This window comes from Botryllus schlosseri, chromosome 3 (genome assembly GCF_051294905.1).
Source record: "Botryllus schlosseri isolate E-star chromosome 3, Bs_hap1, whole genome shotgun sequence".
In the NCBI taxonomy this organism is placed as follows: Eukaryota; Metazoa; Chordata; class Ascidiacea; order Stolidobranchia; family Styelidae; genus Botryllus; species Botryllus schlosseri.
The window spans coordinates 13,145,976-13,166,479 of NC_137238.1; the positions used below are offsets into that span (position 1 = coordinate 13,145,976).

The window sequence follows — 20,504 nt, forward strand, 5'->3', positions numbered from 1 at the left end:
GTTAGCCCTGCATATGCGTTGTGAGGAATACAGGGTATTCAATTGTAATTTGGTTTATTATTACTACATCGCGAGTCCGTTTCCGTCATGTCTGGGGATGTATTGGATCTATAGTGACACAGCTGTGCGACCACAGATACTTCAATTATACATTTGTGCAACTAATTTATTTTCCATGTAAACTGCATATAACGGTTCCGCATTGGCGTTCTCGCTTTTGTGAATAACTACTTTTTGGTCCGTATTTTTGTGAAACTCTGAAATTGGTGTGCACCTTTTGCCGTCTTGAAATCGGATGTCGATTTCACCGAGTTGCTACAAGTGGTAACTAAGTTGAAACCACAGTTCCGTAGTCAGGTGGTTATAATGGAACCTATGAACATAAAAGTATTTCCCGAAAAAAATCTCAATATTTGTTACAAATGTGCTGGAAAATATAAGAAATTTTTCAAAAATAATAAGAATTACTTTGCGGGACGGATGAAACCGTCTGGCCGGCCGGATGCTTCACACTCCGGCCGTACAGTATTTACCAACTGATAAGATGTTTGAATATCCGCACCAGACATAGGGTAATCGCGATTAGTAATCATAATCGATTACGACGATTACAACATTTTGAAGTAATCGTAATCGCAATCGATTACATTCGAAAAAAATCCGAAGTAATCGTAATCGTAATCGACTACTTCCTGATTTTGCTGTAATCGTAATCGTAATCGCGTGACTCAGAAGTAATCGTAATCGCAATCGATTACATTCGTGAAGTAATCGCCCCATGTCTGATCCGCACTGTCATATTAACATCGGATTTAGTGAAATGTTGCATTAGGTAGCGTAGTGGCAGCAATGACAACGCTGGGCTAATGTCACGACCTCATCAACAAAAATCCGCTTTCTACTAAATTGATAATGAATTAAATGAATCCAATGCAATGAAATTCGATATTGGTGCGATCGATACCAGTCAGTCTGGCGGTGATCAATTTGCGCATCAATATTTTGATAAAATATCTCACATTTATGTAATCAAACACTGCGTGCCGCTACAAAATTCACTGCATGAGTAACAAGTAACATTGAAAGCATCGTTACAATTATGGAGTGCGAATGTACAGGCCGATTTAATATATCGCAATGCGATATTGCGATATATTACTTAAAATATCGCAGATTAGAGCCCTTAATATATCGCAAATATCGCACCCCATATAAACCCACCCAAAAGCATTGAAACCACTGGTTTTGTCAGGGAAAGTATCGTATATCCCACTACTCGTGTAAACAAGCCAACAACGAATCGAAGTCCTTTCCTTGTCGAGCAAACAAGACTCCTTCAAGAGAAAAATCAGATATTGCAGAGTTGAACTCGTCTTTGCGGTAGTTGATGAAGGAGAAGTCTGCTTCCACACGAGATGTGGTGGGCATGACCGTCGCTAAACCAGCAGCAAACTGACGTAAGGATGCAAAACGCTGTCCAACGGTGGCCCACACCTTGTTGAAGGACGCACTGTTCCCCACCTTCAGCAACGAAGCCTTGAATCTGGGCTCCTTGGCAACGGCCTCTTGCAACAGAAGGTGCTCATCTGTGATCCTCTTGAGAAAGTTGTCATCGAAACTATGCTTGATGAGAGGCATGTGCTTTTTCACGAGATGCACGAAGTCAACTGTAGAAGTCTCAATCAAGGCCAAAGGTGTTTGGGAGACACTTCATCAAATTCTTGACCATAGCAGTTTCTTTCAGCCTTCATTTCCATAATTCCATTCAAAGCGACAAGATACAAAACCGATACTGATCGAAGTACTGAATTCCTTTCTGCCTCCCGTTCACGTCGTCCTTCTGAAAAAGAACGCTTGCAGCTGAGCCTGAGAGAAAAACTCTTTGAAAGTGTCCGGCATTGCTTCCTGATTATCTCTTGCTTTAATGTACTCCTTCCACTTATTGGGATGCTGTTGTTGCATGTGGTTGAGAACGTTTCCTGGGTTGAACTTGTCCTTCGTGAACGTTTAGAACGCTTTGATCTTCTTGCGTTTCCGAACCGCTGCATCAGTTGGATGGGTTTCACGACCAAACACTTGGCAGAAAGAACACACAACGGAATCAACGACGCCTCTGGCATCACGGCTTGCAACGCGTATGCCGAATCGCTCAACGTAGGCCTTCTGAAATGGATACCTGCGTTTAGGAGGCATGTTGTTATATGCGGTCCCGCAGACGTTGTGTCGTTCTTGCCACGTATAGCCACAGTCACAGTGGCACTTATACTCACATAGATTGCATTGCTTTGTTCTTTCCTGTGTCGTAACACTTACTGACCGCAGAAACCGATCGTTTTTAATGAGGGTGGAAATAGGACGTAGTATATAATTCGCTGATCGATATTTCGCGGCTTGCAACGCCTATGCCGAATCGCTCAACGTAGGCCTTCTGATATGGATACTTGCGTTCAGGAGGCATGTTCAACAAGGCAAAATAAGGAATGGCAAGTGCCAGCAGCTGCTCACGGCCTAGGAAGCGCCCACGGCCTGCCGTACGGCAGATTAATATATCGCACTTTTCTAGGCTTAATATATCTCATTGCGATATATTAAGGCAATTGCGATATATTAAATCGGCCTGCGCATGTAGACATGAATTATTACGCAACAATCGATTACAAGTCCTAATCAACATAATGCGCATCTGGTTTTTAGGGCAACACAAAGAGTTTGACATCGTATAGCGAAATTGGTTACTGATTATAACAGCGTATTATAGGAGTCAACATGATGTGTTTAAAGTAATTCTGAGTTACATGCTCACAATAGCAAACTGTCCGATTTCGCGCTACCGCTAAAAAAGACGAAAACTGCTCGTGAATTCGTGTAAATGCAGAAATGCGGTTTCGGGTGCTTACGATTTGATTGATGGTCAACTATATTGACCAAAATAAATTTGTCTAAATTCGTACATTTTCCCCCCTCATTCTGCCAATATACTTCTCACTTCATATAAACGAGTATTTTCGGAGATATCGAGCCGCAAATGTCGCAAAATGCCAACACCGAAAAAACGCCTGTTAAATCAGTGTACCGTGTGGATGACTCATATCACATGATAATCTGTTATGCTGCGGCCATCAATGTATCTGTGATATGACGTTACGATATTTGGTGGATGAGCGATACAATGCACGATCTCAAGTTTCCCATTTAAACAATATTCAGGTTGTCAAGCTGGCTGTAGCAGGATGGGATGTTGAATTGAAGAGCAAAGAAGATGTCATCAAGATAATTGGTGAAAAGGTTGAAGGTCACTTCGATATCAAGGTTGAATATCAAGATGATGCAACTTCGATACCGAGTCCGTACAAATTATTGGAATGTACTTTCGCCTATTCCACTGAATTTACTATTTACCTAGCTGTAAACTCCACTAGGCACGTAAAGCGTTTACTTTGCGTTGTAGTGTAGCCAGAGGTGGTCAAAGTAGTCAGGAAAGCTACTCAAGTAGAAGTAGAAGTAGCGTCGGAAAAATCTACTCAAGTACGAGTAGAAGTCCTTCTTCCATAAGCAACCTAAAACTGCTTAAAGCAGAAGTAGAATTGACTGACTATAAATCTACTCAAGTAAGTAAGTAGTTGTTAAAACGATCGTAATTCCTTCGCATTGATTGTCAAAAGCTGCAAATTGAGCTATGCGAAAGCTGCAGAGCTTGATTCATATTGATCCATACCAGAAGGTACCCAAATTTCGACAGCATAAGCGTTCGTCCACATGATGGGATGAAAATGATCGTATTGATATGGAAATGCGATACTAATCCTCTGTTTACTCGAACTGCACGTTTTAGAAAATATCATGGTATAGCACCCTCACCCATATTATAAAGCTACCCGCTACCGAGATTGTATTCACCGATACGTTCATGCAATCATATTGGTCACTCCATATCTACTGTGTGTGGAGTGGGACGAAAATACTGGACGTTACTCAACTTCTATATAAATAAATGTTGATACTCCGTAAAAACAGCCCCGAAATTCCTCAGGCTGTCTTTTGGATTAGAGAACTAAACTACTTCTACTTGACAAACTGAAAATAACGAAAAGTAAGTAAGTAGATCACAGAATATTATGGAGTAGAAGTAGAAGTAGCAAATTTTAGTTCTACTTGAGTAAGTACTGGAAGTAGAAGAAAACTACTTGAGTACTTCAAAAAAGTAGAAGTTCTGCGTTACTGACCACCTCTGAGTATAGACAGGCATAGCCTTATTATGACCGTCATGAAGACGAGATGCTTTTGTTGAGAATAGTAACAACTTATGCTGATATTATAAGTAAAGTGTTTTTTTCGTGCTGAATTTATATTCTTTTATCGGCTCTGTCCCTTAATATTCAAGTCCATTCTAAATTTTAGGTTGCATAGCTCAAAAATAGAACGATTGCCGATAGCGGTTCTTGCACATCGCAAAAAGAAGCATCATAGCAATCGCCTTGCTCCCTCAAGCCATTAAGTGACATTAATCTCTCATGCTTGATAGTATCTCCGAGAGTTTCTTGTTGGTGAATTGTGACGTAACTGACAGCATTTTATTTTTACAGGATTCCAACCTATCTTTCAACCGGGTTCATACCGTAACAGAAGTTGCATTTCTTGGAATACTTTTTGATACAGAATTTATCCAATTCGAAGAACAGAAACAACTCTTGGCCAAGCAGGATGATTTGCGGAAGATATCTGATCGTAAATTAGAAAAAGTATTAGATATATCTTTCTTCTACTATTTATTAAAAATATTTCCTATTCAATTTCCATGGCACTTTTAAACAAATTTCAGACGTTATCAGATTTGGATTAGGATGTAGACTCGAGACGAAATTAATTCTGGATTTGGAGAGGATTTTGATTTTGAAATTTCAACTTCGCGCACCTCTCGTCGACAAAAATTTGTACTCTCAGTTTCTACTCAACTTGCGTGTCTACTATTGCGAGTCGAGTCTCAAGTGCACGCAGATGTGATTAAAATAGTCAGCCTTGCTAATCGAGAAGAAATAGAAGTAATGTTTCAAATTTATACGCAATTACAAGAGAAAGTAGCTGCTTCCACAACGTGTTAAGACTAGTTCAAGTGGAAGTAGGAAGTTTTAAATATGAAAAGTACCGAAGTAAGTATAGTTTTGATCGTTGGTTTGTAAATGTTTGGTGATTTATGGCTAGCGGTCACTAGATAAATTTCAAGATGCGTCTCTGCGAGCAATTCAAAATGGTTAATGTTACAAATTTGTACAATGCTGGAAATTAGATTCCACAGTCACGATCATGTCGATTTCGATTTCCTACGACGATTTCACATATCACAGTGATACAAACGTAACACAAAACTACTTTCTATTTTTCAAAATCCAATGCATGAAAAGTATGAAATTTATCGTGGAAGTAGTCTAAAATCACAACCAGTAGTGCCAGCAAGGAAAATCTACTCGTGTACTCCAGAAAATTGAAAGTAACCCGTTGATGAATCTGGTCAGTTGGGAAGTGCTTCAACTTTTCCGGAGTACTCAATACAGATTAGCTACTTGCACTACCTCCTCTCGCGGTTATATTTTAAAACTACTTCCATTTCTACTTGAACAGTTTTTCGAATAATTCACTTACTTGTTACAATTTGGATTCTCAAAATTACAAAGTAGTTTATGGATAATTTCTCATCAATTTTGGGAAAGAAATTGTCATATTCAGCACGTGCGGTGCCTAGTTTAGACAGAGCTGGTCAATGTAGTTGTCCACACTACTCAAGTAAAAGTAAAAGTACGTGTTACAATTATACGCAAATACAAGTAAAAGTAACTGCTTCCAGGTCGTGTAAGACTACTTCGAGGGGAAGTAGCAAATGACAGGTCTGAAAAGTACTTAAGTAAGTATCTTCAAAAAATAGTTTCGGTGGAGGGGTCGCAAATGTGTGGGTGTTTATCGGTTGTGGTTACTTTTTGAATTGCAAGATGCGTCTTTCCGACGAACGCAAATGGACTAGTAACGTCACAAGTTGGACCAATGATGAAAATAGTTTAAACAGGTACGATGATGGTGATTTCGATTTCTTATGAAGATTCCACGCATCAAAGTGATACGAACGGATCATAAAACTCCTTTTTAGTTTTCAAAATCCTATGCGTGAAAAGTCTGTATTTTGCCTGAAAACTGTCCAAGTTCAAGTAGAAGTGTAAGTAATCTAATAGCATAACCGCTCGAGTACGTAGCGCAAGTGAACAAAACCTACTCGAGTACTCTGGAAATGTAGAGGTAACTCGTTGATAGATGTAGTGAGTAACGAAGTAATTCTACTCTTCAGGAATCCTCGAGTAAAGTTTACCTACTTGCACTACTTACTCAATAGGTTATGTTTTAGAGTACTTCCAGTTCCACTTGAACAGTTTTGTGACACAAAACTACTTACTTCGTACAATTTTGATTCTGAAAAGTGTAAAGTAATTGAAGGATGATTATTTTTCATCGAATTCATAAGTGAAATTGTCATATGAACCACGTACTTTTAAAAAGTAGAAGTCGATCGTTGCTGAGCGTCTCGCAGTGTACGCTCAGGCATTGGTGTAGTAGGAGATGTAAAGCAACAATGCCTGCTCCATATCGTGGTTTTCGAATTCAGATAGTTAAAATTTAAAATATGGTATGCTTCTGTTGGTGCCCAGAATTTATGCAGGTTTCAGTATGTTCTCCTGTTCGGGTAAGATTTAGCCTTCGTGTAAACATACCTGACAGCGTTATATAGCATGCGTTTCTAACAACATATGTACAGTAGTACGGTAGTCAGTAACGAAGTAATTCAACTTGTAGCACTTCAAGTAGACTCTTCATACGTGTACTACTTACTCAAGTGGTTATGATTTTAGAATACTTGCACTGCAACGTTTTCATATTTTGGCACAACTAGGCTTGGAATACTTAATTGTTTATCGCTACTTCTACTTTCACATGAGTAGAAATTGACCGGGTTACTTCTACTTCTACTTAAGTACCGACGGTAATTACTTTGACCACATCTGCCTGTATAATATGTTTGTACAGTAACTAGAATATTGATAGAATATTCGTAGGTAGATTGTGTCAAGAAATCAAAATTGGGAATGTGTCTGAAACCAATGTAGTATATGCATTACGTAGAATCACATATTTCTAACGAATCTCTATCATATAAACTATATGATGAATCATTTCAATGGGTCATCATCATCACAAATAAGTCATCTTACCTCACGAAATCAATATTTTGCTCAGATAAGCAAGATCTTGATCGATTGCACAGAAGAACAAAGTATCGATTGGTCGTTGATCGAAAGTTCCTGGAAAAAGTATCAAGTAAGATTCTTCAGTCGATTTTCTAAATGTTTTAAACGCATCTATACTTCCGTATCATTATATCTGACATCGAACCCAATGATCCTTTCGGCGGCTATCTTACCGACCGGGAATAACTGTCTTTAATTGAATTTCCGTATCTTATAGTAAAATTGATCAACATATCTCATTCGCATTTGAGGTGGAGCACTTGCATATCGCTGTGAATGGCAAGATACCCGTCGATGATTACAACCGAATTTTGGAGCCCGGGAGAACAATTTCCGATTCTTTGAATATCCATGCGATGTTTTACGTTGCGAAAGAATTCAGGAAGACTCTAGAAGCTTGTCAGCAAAAGAAGGTAGTACTTGTCATCCGGTATTAGTTGCATATATTGCATATTCTTCTCCCACCATCGCACCTTTAATATCGAATTCTATCGTACAATACAAGTCCCCTTCACATTAACTTATATTCAGGCCGTGTTATTTTTGGCATATGCCAAAACTGCCAAAAATAACTTATTTTTGGCATTTTTCGATTTTTATTTTTGGCAGTTTTGGCATCGTCCTCTAAATAGATAGTTTCAGCCTCGAATTAGTCACAAAAACGCTTTATTTGGGCTAGTTTGTCAAAAGACACCACAACATGTGCAGCATTCACGTATAATCAGTGCCAACAAACAATAGGAAGAAGAAAAAACCTAACGATTTCATAGGTTAATATCAAACGAAACCACAAAATGTGCAGTAGGCCTATCCATCGGAATCGGTGCCAATAAGCAAAAAAAAGGAAAGAAAAGCCAAACAAACACGCGCAACAGCTGATTGTTACAGCTGTTGAATAGACTTAAATCGTTTGCACTGTAACAGTGCTTCCAGACTCAGGTCAGCTAAGTTTCTCCTAAATTCATTTCTCGCCCAGCGAATCTGGGAAATATCGGCTTCAACAGTAGTCGATGAGGGAAAGAATGTTGCCAGTCATCCACAAAAGGTTTTCATAGCTTCAAAATCTTTGGAGGGCCGAACCGGCTTCCATGCATCATGAAAAGAGATCACTTCGCCAGTGCCATCGATCTCATCGCGGAAAGAATTTTCTTCCCGATCCTTTTCCAGGAGTTTCCTGTGTTTGTCTCTCAACACATTTTATTTAGTAGCCCGACTATCATTTCTCCTTCAGTCTACCGATATATTTTGAGAGGACTTTTGTCACTTCAGGTGGCTTTAATATTACCAACTCGCATGGAAGAGTCCTGGGAAGATTAGCTTGTTTAAGAACATTGACGCAACAAGACTGTCTGGCAAAACGAGACTATGCAGCTCATCAATAGCCAGACAGTTTGTTGCGTCACAATGTTCAACTCGATCACAATGCAAAAATCGTGGTTGATTTTGGGGGTTCCAGTTCCATGAGCAGAATATAATTTATATTTTAATAATCAGTACTGCGGCAGCTTCTCATTGATACTCGTTTTATTAAATTTAGCGCTCGACAAGCCGGTCAAAAATGGTCGTAAAATTGCCTTTGGACAAATGGAAAGTAACACGCAAACCAAATGCAGCCAGCCGTTTAATCTCGCTGTGCCCACACCATTTAGGACACCATGCATTCACCCCTAATGAGTGGGCTGGACCCAGATTAAGAAACCCGTCTTTCACAAACGCTCTTCTCGCTTGTAACGCGGTCCTGTTAACACAACACCATGAACGAAATACACTATTTGGCAAGTCGTGTTATTTTTGGCATATGCCAAAAATTGCTTATTTTTGGCATTTTCAAATTTTTATTTTTGGCAGTTTTGGCATCTGGCTCCTGAAATGCCAAAAATAACACGGCCTGCTTATATTTCTTTCCCTAGATATGCACTGCAGTTGCAACGTTAGTGATTCTTGGTAATAAGTTTATCAGAAGTACCTTGAAATACATCACGGTCCCTGGTGAAATGGTCAACAATAGCGGAAAGCATCATTCTATATACAATATCAATAGTAAATATTTCTCACCGCAGATCGAATATATCAGATGCATACTCCGACGTGGATATCGTGCTTCACTCGATGACATTTCGTCCCTCATCAACAACGCTAATTTGAAGAAAGTAGCATTCATATACTTGGATAAAGATGATATGTTGAAAGGAGACGAATTGAAGAAAGCCCAGAAGATGGCAAATGATGTCGATGCTGAGCTGGAAGTTTTATACAGTGAGTTACTGTTTGGTTGCATCGTATCTTAGATACGTTATATAAGGTATTTCAAATATGCGCGATCGTTTTGCATGAAATGGTCATTTCAGACAACAGGCCTAATTTGTTGCTAACGCAGCTAGAAGTCCTGAGTTTATAGTGTAATGCATGACGTAGCGTCGCGTCGTTACCAGGGTTACGTGATTACGAACGGTATTAGTAAATTTAAGTTTAATTCGATATCCCATAATTAATGGAATTAGAAGAGCTTCTTGGAGGTACAGCACTTCAATATACAATTGAATAATATATTCATATTGAAATGAACCCGAATACTTTCGGCTGGCATGATTACCCCTGACGACTGTCAGCCGAAAATATTCGGGTTCATTTCAATATCAATATATTATTCAATTGATAGGATTAATTCTCGTACGACATTCCGGCATGACTTCTCATACGTTGCTGATTGTGAACTTGTTCAGGTATTCTATCAATCTGGAAGCAAGGCGTCGTTGAAGTGCAAAGAAATAGTATTTCACCATTTACTGTTGACGTAAAAGTAGTATGAGAACAAAATTACTTGAGTAACCGAAACAAGTAAATAATAATAACATACTCGAGTACCACAGGAAAGTATACGTACTTTGCTGCTGATGATACCTTCACCTTTTAGGAGTTTGGTAAAGAGATATCGAGCTTGATAAGTGGGTGATGAGTTAAAGAAGTTTGTGCACCACTTTCATGTACTTTTATAATTATAGGACAAAATTGAATACTTCATGTATCTTATTTGCGACATCTGGTGGCCATGCAGACTCCGATTGTTTTTGAGAGTTACTAACACGAGTTTATGAATGATCAGAAGTGGTCAAAGTAGGCAGAATCAATACTCAAGTAGAAATAGAGGTAGTGCAGTAAGCTACTACTGAAATACAAGTAGAACTAGCAATTTCAAAGAAATATCAAAATTACTTCAAGTGGAAATAGAAAATGTAATAGTCAGAAATGTACTCAAGTAAGTAGTTTCAAATAGTAAATTTGATCGAAGCGTCGCATGATGTTAGCAGGAGATATCTACTTTCGAAATTACAAGATATATCTTCGCAGCTACTGCAAATCGACTAATGACACTGCAAGTGAGCAGAAACGTCGAAAATATGCTCATGCAGTTACCGTGATACATGGGATATTTCACACGGTTTCTATATATGACACTCTCACTTGGACATGACGTAAACTCATCCCGGAACTATTTGGATACTTCTTCGAAATCCAAATTGTATCAAGTAAATATTTCTTCTAACAACTGTTACAGCAAGTAGAAAGGGAAGTAGTCTAAAATTGTAACTCTTGACTAAGCAGTGCAAGAAGGAAACACTACTTGTGTAGTCTGAAAAAGTAGAAGTAGATCATCACAGACCGCCTATTTTCTGTCATACTACAGCATCTCACATATCATATTAGCAGTGACATGTACCATTTTATTATCGGGTAGCACCGTCACTAAAATTTAAATCCCAGGAATGCACATTGATGTACGTTGTGCATGTGCGTGCATTCTTCATGTAGAACTGAATTATAATAAGCAACATTGCAACGATTCCGAAAACGTTTTGTCCAACCTAATTGATATGACTCATTCCTTTCGTTTCATTTCGTATCCTGCAACCGCCGCGCTCGCGCGCTGATCAACCAGCCGTGACACACGATGATGAAGATCGACTAGCAGCAAGGGAGTCGGCGCGCGTTTACCTATATTTAGATCTCTTTTCATCACAGTTGCCGTTGGGGTTATCAGTCATAACCTAATAAAATATTGAGCTGCTGTAACTTGTGCGTTATTCCGCAGGTTTTAACACTAATCAACAACTATAATTCAGGAAATAGCATTCGAATTACTTTGTTCGATTTTACTTTGACGTGTAAGCAAATACGCGAGTTCATATTCGTTTCGGGAAAGTATCTCACAGAACGTGGAACCGGTGCAAAATATTCATCCAATATAAATTTTGGTGATTTAAATCGATTATATCGACAATACGTAAATAATTAGCTGCATATTACAGGAATGTTTTTCAAATAAGACACAGTTATTTTCACCCATCATGCCATCGTGGGCATCATATTGTATGTGATTTCTCGTTTCATTGACCAATAAGATAACTGTAGCACATTAAAAGGGCACTGCCCTCTAAATATGATGTTGTATGAAACGAAAGTTAAGAGTGTGAACAACATTTTGGCCGCAGCAATTTTCCCTTGAAAGTCACCATTTTCAAACGAAAACTAGAACAAATAGTATCCCAATTTTTACTACTCCACTTCATACATCTATATGGTATTGAGGCAGCGTGTCATGCCTTCTGCCCACTTTTTGATCGGATGTTGATATATGATCCGCAGATGGATTTGCATCTGTACTTTGACATAACTTTCCATTTTCATCAAGTGTCGCCCATTACCGGATTGGACATGGATATGGATGCGATTCAAAATTAAATATGGATTTGTACTTGGACTGGATCCCTCATCCGGAACAGGATTTGGATTTCAAAATAGTAGATAAGCGCAGGTGGAGTACGCCTAAATGCTATAACTAAACCGCCGTGTATTTTAAGACACAATTCATTTATTTTATTTTATTTCATTTATTATATTATATTTTTCAACTCGCTTCGAGCCTGATGACTGTTTCAGATATTACGAAATAGGTTCAGCAATTAAACACAATTCATAGGATGCATTCATATTTTACTAACAAGTATTTTATATTTGGTAAATTGTTTCTCATATCAGTGCTCCGAGAAGAAGGTGCCTGGCATCGACTCGACGGGGATTTTTATGTGAGGTGAGTATAGATGTTGCGAAGTCTGACCGTTGTAAAATGTGAGTTGAGATTTATCCTTCCATTTCATCGTCGATCCATACTCATACACATCCGGTTTCAAACAACAGCCTAGAAAAATTGTGTTGCAATCTGTGTATTAATCATATTAATATACATTATTAACTGTTTTGATGCTGGATGGTGACGTGATACCGATGCCACACGGGGCATCAAACGAAACTTCGGTGAAAAAACTTCGTTTATTCTGCAAGAATATAATACCGCTGTCACTCATCATTTCAGATCGAGTTGCAACAAATTTATTACGTTATTCCTAGTCTTGCGAAAAATTGAAGATTGTTAATAAAAGAAAATAAAAGTAGTCTGTATTAATACCTGCTTCAATAAGTAGTGAAAGTGGGCCAGAAGTACTTTTGTAATTAAAAAAATAGAAGTACTTGGTCAGTGACCACCTCCATCAATGTATAATACCAAAGTAGATCTTCGGCAGTACTGCGTCACACCAATGCATAATTACTAGGGCAAGTTTTTGTTGCACTAAAATGGCGAGAAAGTTGCATTTAATTTTAACAAAAGTTGCAGTAAAAAGTTGCAATTATAATTTTTGTCACATTTTCAGGGTATGAGATACTTGAAAGGTTTCGCTGTATAGCATATAGTTCCTTCAGGGCTGTCAAATTTGTTACTTCGTCATTTAACGAACGGTCTGGCGACACCGCTATAAATTACATTCTTTCCCGGCACACAGCAAGGAAATTACACAGTGCATGAATAATTTCCCCCACAAAAACAAAACAGCATAGCGATAACCCTTTCCCCAAATAAGTCGAATAACACACCCCAAATCCCCTAGGTCTGCAAATTTGACCAACGGCATTACAAAAAACTCACTCTCAGCGACTTCAACAGAATCAATGGCCTGAAAAAGGTGATCCAGGGAAAATATAATTTTCGGCGGTCAAGCCTGGGCGTTCGTGAGATTGGAAACTCTCAAATTTAAACGACAGAATTAATAAAGCGACATATTTACATATTGTTCGGGCACAATTGTGCTTTGCGGGGGTAGTTGCAATTCTTGCTTGCAATTCATTGTGTAATAGATAAAAGCAGTGAGATGCAGCTGCTGACCCATCATATAGTTCTTTGTTATGCAAATCAAAGACAATAAAACCATTCTATAAGTAGTTTGTAGTATGATTTTAAATCAATCCTTTAGATTTGTACGCAATATCTGATAAAAGTTGCAGTGAAAGCTGGCATGAAAAACAGAGAAAGGTTGCGAAAGGTTGCACTATAAAATCCCTCCAAACACCTTAACACATCATTGTATATATATTCCGAGTATCTAGGAAGCTGCGGGAAGCTGTAAAAAGTTGCAAAAGTTGCAAACGCTTGCCCTAATGATTACCAGTTGTATTCAGATGAAGTTGATCACATTTTCTTGGAAAAATATTGGATTTTATTAAGTGAGATCCGATGAGATACTCGCAGAATGAAAACTTTGATACGGCGGATCTCGAACAATAACACTGGTCCACACATATTTTTAGGCGGACAAAGTAAGAGTGGTTTTTGGAGTTCTGAAGGGAGCTGATTCCGAATATGACCTTAGTTTTTTTCAAATTGGCTATATTTTCGGAGATAATCCATGGGGCTATTTTGACTAAAATCTTATATTTTCGCTGTATGGGCTGAATAAAAAATCGGCTCAGTCGTACTATAAAGATCAGAAATTCAATCTACTTGTTATTTTGACACGCTGAAGACCATTTTAAATCAAAATACATCAACTCAACGGAATTATATTTCGAGTATTAGACTTATCATAATTGGAGACTTTCACGGCTATCGTGTACAATGTACATAAATAAACCTCAATTATGTAAGTAGTAGGGTTTGGTCAAATATACCCCCGCCAATCCCAGAAGGCCACGTCGCCTTAATTGCCACGCCTACATTGCCACATCATCCGAAGATATTCTAATGTTTTGTGAATTTCAATACCGATTTTCCATGCGTATTTAGCAATATGTATTGTATAACTTCCTTCCGAGAAATATACCGATTTTCCATGTATATTTAGCAATATGTATTGAATAACTTGAAATGTATCATCACTAATTAATTAATATAAAATCCGATTTTGAGCGCTGCGACTTGAAAATATTAATCCCTACGCTTCTGATGAATGATTTTATGTGATAAGGAGCTTGGTAACATTCAGATTCTGCAACGATTGTTTGGATATACATTTTAGCAATACCCCGCTAAACTATAGGCGGTTATATTACTCTATTGGTCGGAGATAACTCATCCATCCATATTTTTAAACTTGATTTATGTGTACAAGTTACGGTTTCTGCGGTCTCCACATTTATGACTTATTTTGATTAGACGCAGGTAAGCGATTCTCAAGTTCGGAGCTATGGAAACAAATCAGTCGCTTGTGCTCGTTCCGAAGTCCAAACAGCTTACTGAGTTTAGTAGCATATACGCGAATCCCAAGGCGAAAATAATCGAACGAACTATAGCCGCAGGCGCGCGATTCTCAGGGCTGTAATTATACAAACACTTTATCTGCATATACGCGAACCCCAGCGTTATAACGACAGGGACTAATTAACGCGTGCTGAAGCCGTAAATTTAGTCAACTTCAATGAGATAGCCATGATTTAAAGATGGTAATATCTCTTAATGACTTTAACACTCTGAATTTTAAATTTTCCACACCTATGAGTTGAAATGTTGTTAAGTAACTAATGTTTTCAACATGACCAAAACGCAAAGTGCACGATTTTCCATGTTGATCAAATACCACAAAGCGAGTCATTTAAACCTTGTTGCTAGATAATACCGCTTTCGGCTACAACAAAGTTGCTCTGCAACAAAAAAAAAATAGAAGCCCTAATGATCATGCAGAGGAAAAGTTCAATTATACATCGAATTATTCGAATAGACTATCTACATTGTATAGGTATGAAGTGAAATAGAACGGGTTTGACGCAAAAGTTGCTATTGATCATAGACCAAGCTTGCTTTCAGAGTTGGAACCTAAATGCATATGAAAATTTAACTAGGTTTTCCCCACACGCATCAAATGTAGGCCTACTCAAGTGTTTATGAGGTGGCGAATAGTTCGAAAGTTGTTAGTATGCAAGGATATCACATAGAATTGTGGTGTTTTCTGTAAACTATAATCCAGTGATCTATTTTCAATGGGCTAATTCATGCTTAATACTCGAATCTCGCTGTGGTTACAAATTCGGCATGCTAATGCACTGAGTTTGAAGCTAAAACATCTTTTTTCACGCAGCCAAGCAAGCCCGGAACAAGCATATAGTGACAAGGCAGATTACGCAACACTAAGGTTGGCTAATTCATTTCTTGACTATATTGAAAAATCGACAGCGTTCTGCGTATAGCTATAATTTTTTCGATGCAGCAACGCACTTCAGATTAAGATATATATAGCAACGTACATGTTTTATAGAATATATTAGATCCAATACCTATACTAAAGCCGCAAAACGCATTGGGGCATACATGGATAATGTGCGCAGATTGAATTACACCGAGATTTCCCCTATATCGCATCATTTTAAATAGCTAATAACGTAATAATGAGTTCTGTGCACGACTATAATGTTAAACGAGGATATGGCTGAATTCGGATAAATTCGTATGCAAGTTCCCTCCCTTATTACTCGTTTCGCGCAGTGTGGTTACAATATTATGAATTAATTAGCTAGAGCAATAGTTTATCACCTATATTTAAATTCGCTCATTTCATTTCAGATCAAAACGCCGACATCGCATATGCGCAATTTACGCTCGGAAAATTTCACATTTATCACAACTATCGCGATATGCACTTCACCTAATGACGCAGGTGAGTTAGGCTGCGTTTCCGTATAGATTCGCACTAAATTTGGTTATAATTACGCGGGTATGCACTTCAGATTTGAGATGGATGTTAGTCTATGAATTCTTGCTTTACTCACGACCTAAAGTTGATAAATTGCGAGTTGTAGCAAGCATCTAACTACTGAGATTATGCTGATTTTACAAGCCCATAAGCCGCTGATTTTAGATACGTAATGGAGCTGATTTAATAGGTAGTGCAGTGATGCTTTATCTTACCATTTCTGATAGTGAATAAAATATAAAACCAATATAAACCTATGCTTATAGTGGTACGAATAGCATAGCTATATAATTTATCGGCTATTCTAAGATTCGCTACGCTTACTCGAGTATTTGGCTCAATTATACTATCGGGTAGTTATAGCCAGAGGGATTCGATGGTGACGTACTAGTATAATGCACATTTTGGAGAGATTAAGTAAAGCAATGATCTCAGATAAATCCGTTAAATTAAGGCAGAAGTAGCAATTTACGAAGAAAGTTAACATTCTAGGCCTATACTTCTGTTTAATACTGAAAATGTCGTGAAGTTGAAGCGAACTGAAATCATAAACACTTTAGTATTAGGTCCATATACGCGATAAGCTACTTTAGTATTCTGATGGTTTGGGATAAAATGTAATTTTTCGTGCTTTTTTATTTTTTTAATAAAATCAGTATTCATTTTACAGAAACGTCGTGTAAAGGTAAAGTACTTGTACATTTCGGAGTACTCAAGTATATGTTCTGGTTAGCTAAATTTCGATGTCATAGAAATACCACAAACTGTGCTACTTGTACTTCTTCAGAGTACTCAATTAGGTTTTTAGCTATATGCAACAAATACTTTCGGGTGTTTTTGATATTGGACTGCTTCAACTCCATGATAATTATAGTATTAAGCAGAAATGAACCTACAATACGAACGTTTTACTTACTCGGAAATGGCTACTTGACAAAACCATGATCAAGGATTGAAAGATAATTTTTTGCTATTTTTCATTGACATAAGTCATTCTGGAACGCGAAAACGCATTGTACGATATAGATGAAACTTGAGCAAATCCTAGGATCCTCATTTCCAAAGTAGCTTAGATCTCGAAATAAGCTTTGACTCGCTATTCTCCTCAAGCCATGGAATCATCACGAGTATCAGCACCTTCGATCACTGAAGAAAAGGATGAAATTATATCCGAAACATATTCCTTGACCAGGAATTTTATCATGTACGAACTCGACGGCTCAAGCGTTAAGGTAAATACGAAAGCAGAGAGAACCTTACGTCAAGTTGGAGATGAAATGCTCGAGCGACATCGAACAGTCCTAAACGCAGTTTCCAAACGTCTCCGCTATAGTGATGTTGAAGTCAATGAAAAATATAAAGAATATTTACCCGATGAGCGGCTGTTCCTGATGCTAGCTGATGAAATTTTCAAAGATACCAAAGAAAATTGGGGGAGGATTGTCTGCCTTTTTGTGCTCGGTAGCATTCTTGCTCGCAAAAACGAGGATGAACATCACAGGGAGCATATAGAAGCTATCATACAGACAATTGGGAATTACATTGCTAGCAGAAGACTAAAGTGGATAGTGCGAAATGGAGGATGGGTAGGTGATTTACATGCTTCGCTTAGGATTTATAAATTATCTTCTATTTTTGTTACAGGATGGCTTTGTAGGATTTTTTGATAATGCCGCTTTCGACTACAATAAAGTTTGGAAGGGACTCGTGTTTGTTGGAATCGGACTGACATCTATAGCAATGGCATTATCAAGATAACGGATGTTCGCATGTTTTATCTCATGTAATATTTTAAGAATAAAATTCTTCATCGTTAATCGCATCCATTTTACTGTAGGATGTATACAGTTTCAGTATGAATGATGGGTCCTATGGTGCTTGACGAAAGAAGTTGGTCATCTATTCTATATTCCGAAATAATCAAGTTTGTGATTTTTTACCAGCACCTAGCCTCATATAAACTTTAATAGAATCACTTATAACTCATCAGTTTACTCAAGTAAATCTAACTTGATACTCGAGCACTGAACCTTAATTTTCCAGCAGTATGATAGACGCCCTCCGATGGTACTCAACATCGTGCAATTCTGCTCGAATACAAGTACAAGTAGAGATTTCAAAGTAAGTAAGTAACTGGTTATGTTTGTAGACTATAACTCCACTTCTATCGTTCAGAAAGGAAAGGACGTAGTTTATTTTTGTCCTTGAAGTTTGAGATGTTGAGCAGAGAAGTACATGTACTTCTTTAAAGTACTCAAGTAGGCTAAAATGCCAAGCTACCTTGTAACTAAGGCTACTATTTGTCATAATAACTACTATGAGCGCACAATTAGCTTGTTCAAAATCTCCAAATTTCAGGGATTCACTGATTGAATTGATATGTATTGAATTAAAATAATGCTGCCTACGAAATTTGCTAGATGTGAACGCATTTTTATCAAGATGTTCAAATTTCACTGACAACCTCTTGAAATTGTTACAGTGTCTAAAACAGAGATCTCAAACACGCGGCTCGCGAACCGTCAATTTAATAAACCGTCGAACAATCAGGGTTGGAGACAAGATTTTTCCGTTCTATGTCATGACAATACCAACAAACACCGTGCAAAGTTTCAAGGTTGTCATTCGATGATTAAGGAATTAAGAAAACTACTTCTACTAAACTTCTGGACTTTTACTAAACTTATACACTGCATCTGATCAAGTATAGATAGAAAAGCAAAGCTAATATAAAATTCCACGAAGTACCGATTCTGTAACTACTGTAAGTAGGCAAACCTTAGCTGAGTATACTCCGAAAAAACAGGAGTAATTCGTTACTCACCAAATAAATGGATATCATTCAATATGAGTGGCGTTAGGATATCCGTCAAATACTTTCCGTCATTCTATAGAAGTTGCGTTTCTGACTACTTAAAAGTTGCTAGAGCTCATGCTATTTTATCGTCGTATCGATGTTCGTTTTGAAAAGTACCATGCTCAATGGTTCATGTTCACATTATTCAGTTAAATTAGGTTTTGCGCAAAGAAAAAGGACTGTAAGTAGGCAATCCTTAGCTGAGTATACTCCGAAAAAACAGGAGTAATTCGTTACTCACCAAATAAATGGATATCATTCAATATGAGTGGCGTTAGGATATCCGTCAAATACTTTCCGTTATTCTATAGAAGTTGCGTTTCTGACTACTTAAAAGTTGCTAGAGCTCATGCTATTTTATCGTCGTATCGATGTTCGTTTTGAAAAGTAGCATGCTCAATGGTTCATGTTCACATTATTCAGTTAAATTAGGTTTTGCGCAAAGAAAAAGGACTGTAAGTAGGCAAACCTTAGCTGAGTATACTCCGAAAAAACAGGAGTAATTCGTTACTCACCAAATAAATGGATATCATTCAATATGAGTGGCGTTAGGATATCCGTCAAATACTTTCCGTTATTCTATAGAAGTTGCATTTCTGACTACTTAAAAGTTGCTAGAGCTCATGCTATTTTATCGTCGTATCGATGTTCGTTTTGAAAAGTAGCATGCTCAATGGTTCATGTTCACATTATTCAGTTAAATTAGGTTTTGCGCAAAGAAAAAGGACTGTAAGTAGGCAAACCTTAGCTGAGTATACTCCGAAAAAACAGGAGTAATTCGTTACTCACCAAATAAATGGATATCATTCAATATGAGTGGCGTTAGGATATCCGTCAAATACTTTCCGTTATTCTATAGAAGTTGCGTTTCTGACTACTTAAAAGTTGCTAGAGCTCATGCTATTTTATCGTCGTATCGATGTTCGTTTTGAAAAGTAGCATGCTCAATGGTCCATGTTCACATTATTCAGTTAAATTAGGTTTTGCGCAAAGAAAAAGGACTGTAAGTAGGCAAACCTTAGCTGAGTATACTCCGAAAAAACAGGAGTAATTCGTTACTCACCAAATAAATGGATATCATTCAATACGAGTGGCGTTAGGATATCCGTCAAATACTTTCCGTTATTCTATAGAAGTTGCGTTTCTGACTACTTAAAAGTTGCTAGAGCTCATGCTATTTTATCGTCGTATCGATGTTCGATTTGAAAAGTAGCATGCTCAATGGTTCATGTTCACATTATTCAGTTAAATTAGGTTTTGCGCCAAGAAAAAGAAAATTCACGCAAAAGTCGCTATTGCTCCGTGATGATTTTGATGTTGTTCCATACCGATTTGGGAGGTAGTACA

The 20,504-nt window shown here is 37.8% G+C and overlaps 2 protein-coding genes across 2 annotated transcripts; both read left to right on the plus strand.

Annotated features, from left to right (window-relative positions):
* The first annotated feature begins 3,108 nt into the window (after nucleotides 1-3,108).
* Nucleotides 3,109-7,482, plus strand: LOC145435387 (uncharacterized). The gene is made up of 3 exons (XM_080312661.1): nucleotides 3,109-3,309; nucleotides 4,584-4,739; nucleotides 7,276-7,482. The coding sequence occupies exons 1-3, from the start codon at nucleotides 3,136-3,138 to the stop codon at nucleotides 7,480-7,482; spliced, it is 537 nt and encodes a 178-aa protein (XP_080168787.1). The 5' UTR covers nucleotides 3,109-3,135.
* A 9,771-nt stretch (nucleotides 7,483-17,253) lies between these two features.
* Nucleotides 17,254-18,498, plus strand: LOC145434919 (induced myeloid leukemia cell differentiation protein Mcl-1 homolog). The gene is made up of 2 exons (XM_080312152.1): nucleotides 17,254-17,886; nucleotides 17,945-18,498. Exons 1-2 carry the CDS (start codon nucleotides 17,413-17,415, stop codon nucleotides 18,056-18,058), a joined length of 588 nt encoding a protein of 195 aa, XP_080168278.1. The 5' UTR covers nucleotides 17,254-17,412; the 3' UTR covers nucleotides 18,059-18,498.
* The last annotated feature ends 2,006 nt before the right edge of the window (nucleotides 18,499-20,504 follow it).

Bases quoted from the DNA above. Each gene is read 5' to 3' on its own strand.
- LOC145435387 (XM_080312661.1), top strand. From the start codon at position 3,136: ATGACGTTACGATATTTGGTGGATGAGCGATACAATGCACGATCTCAA. The intron at 3,310-4,583 runs GTTGAATATCAA...TTATTTTTACAG, and splicing joins AAGGTCACTTCGATATCAAG to GATTCCAACCTATCTTTCAA. The intron at 4,740-7,275 runs GTATTAGATATA...TATTTTGCTCAG, and splicing joins CTGATCGTAAATTAGAAAAA to ATAAGCAAGATCTTGATCGA.
- LOC145434919 (XM_080312152.1), top strand. From the start codon at position 17,413: ATGGAATCATCACGAGTATCAGCACCTTCGATCACTGAAGAAAAGGAT. The intron at 17,887-17,944 runs GTAGGTGATTTA...TTTTTGTTACAG, and splicing joins TAGTGCGAAATGGAGGATGG to GATGGCTTTGTAGGATTTTT.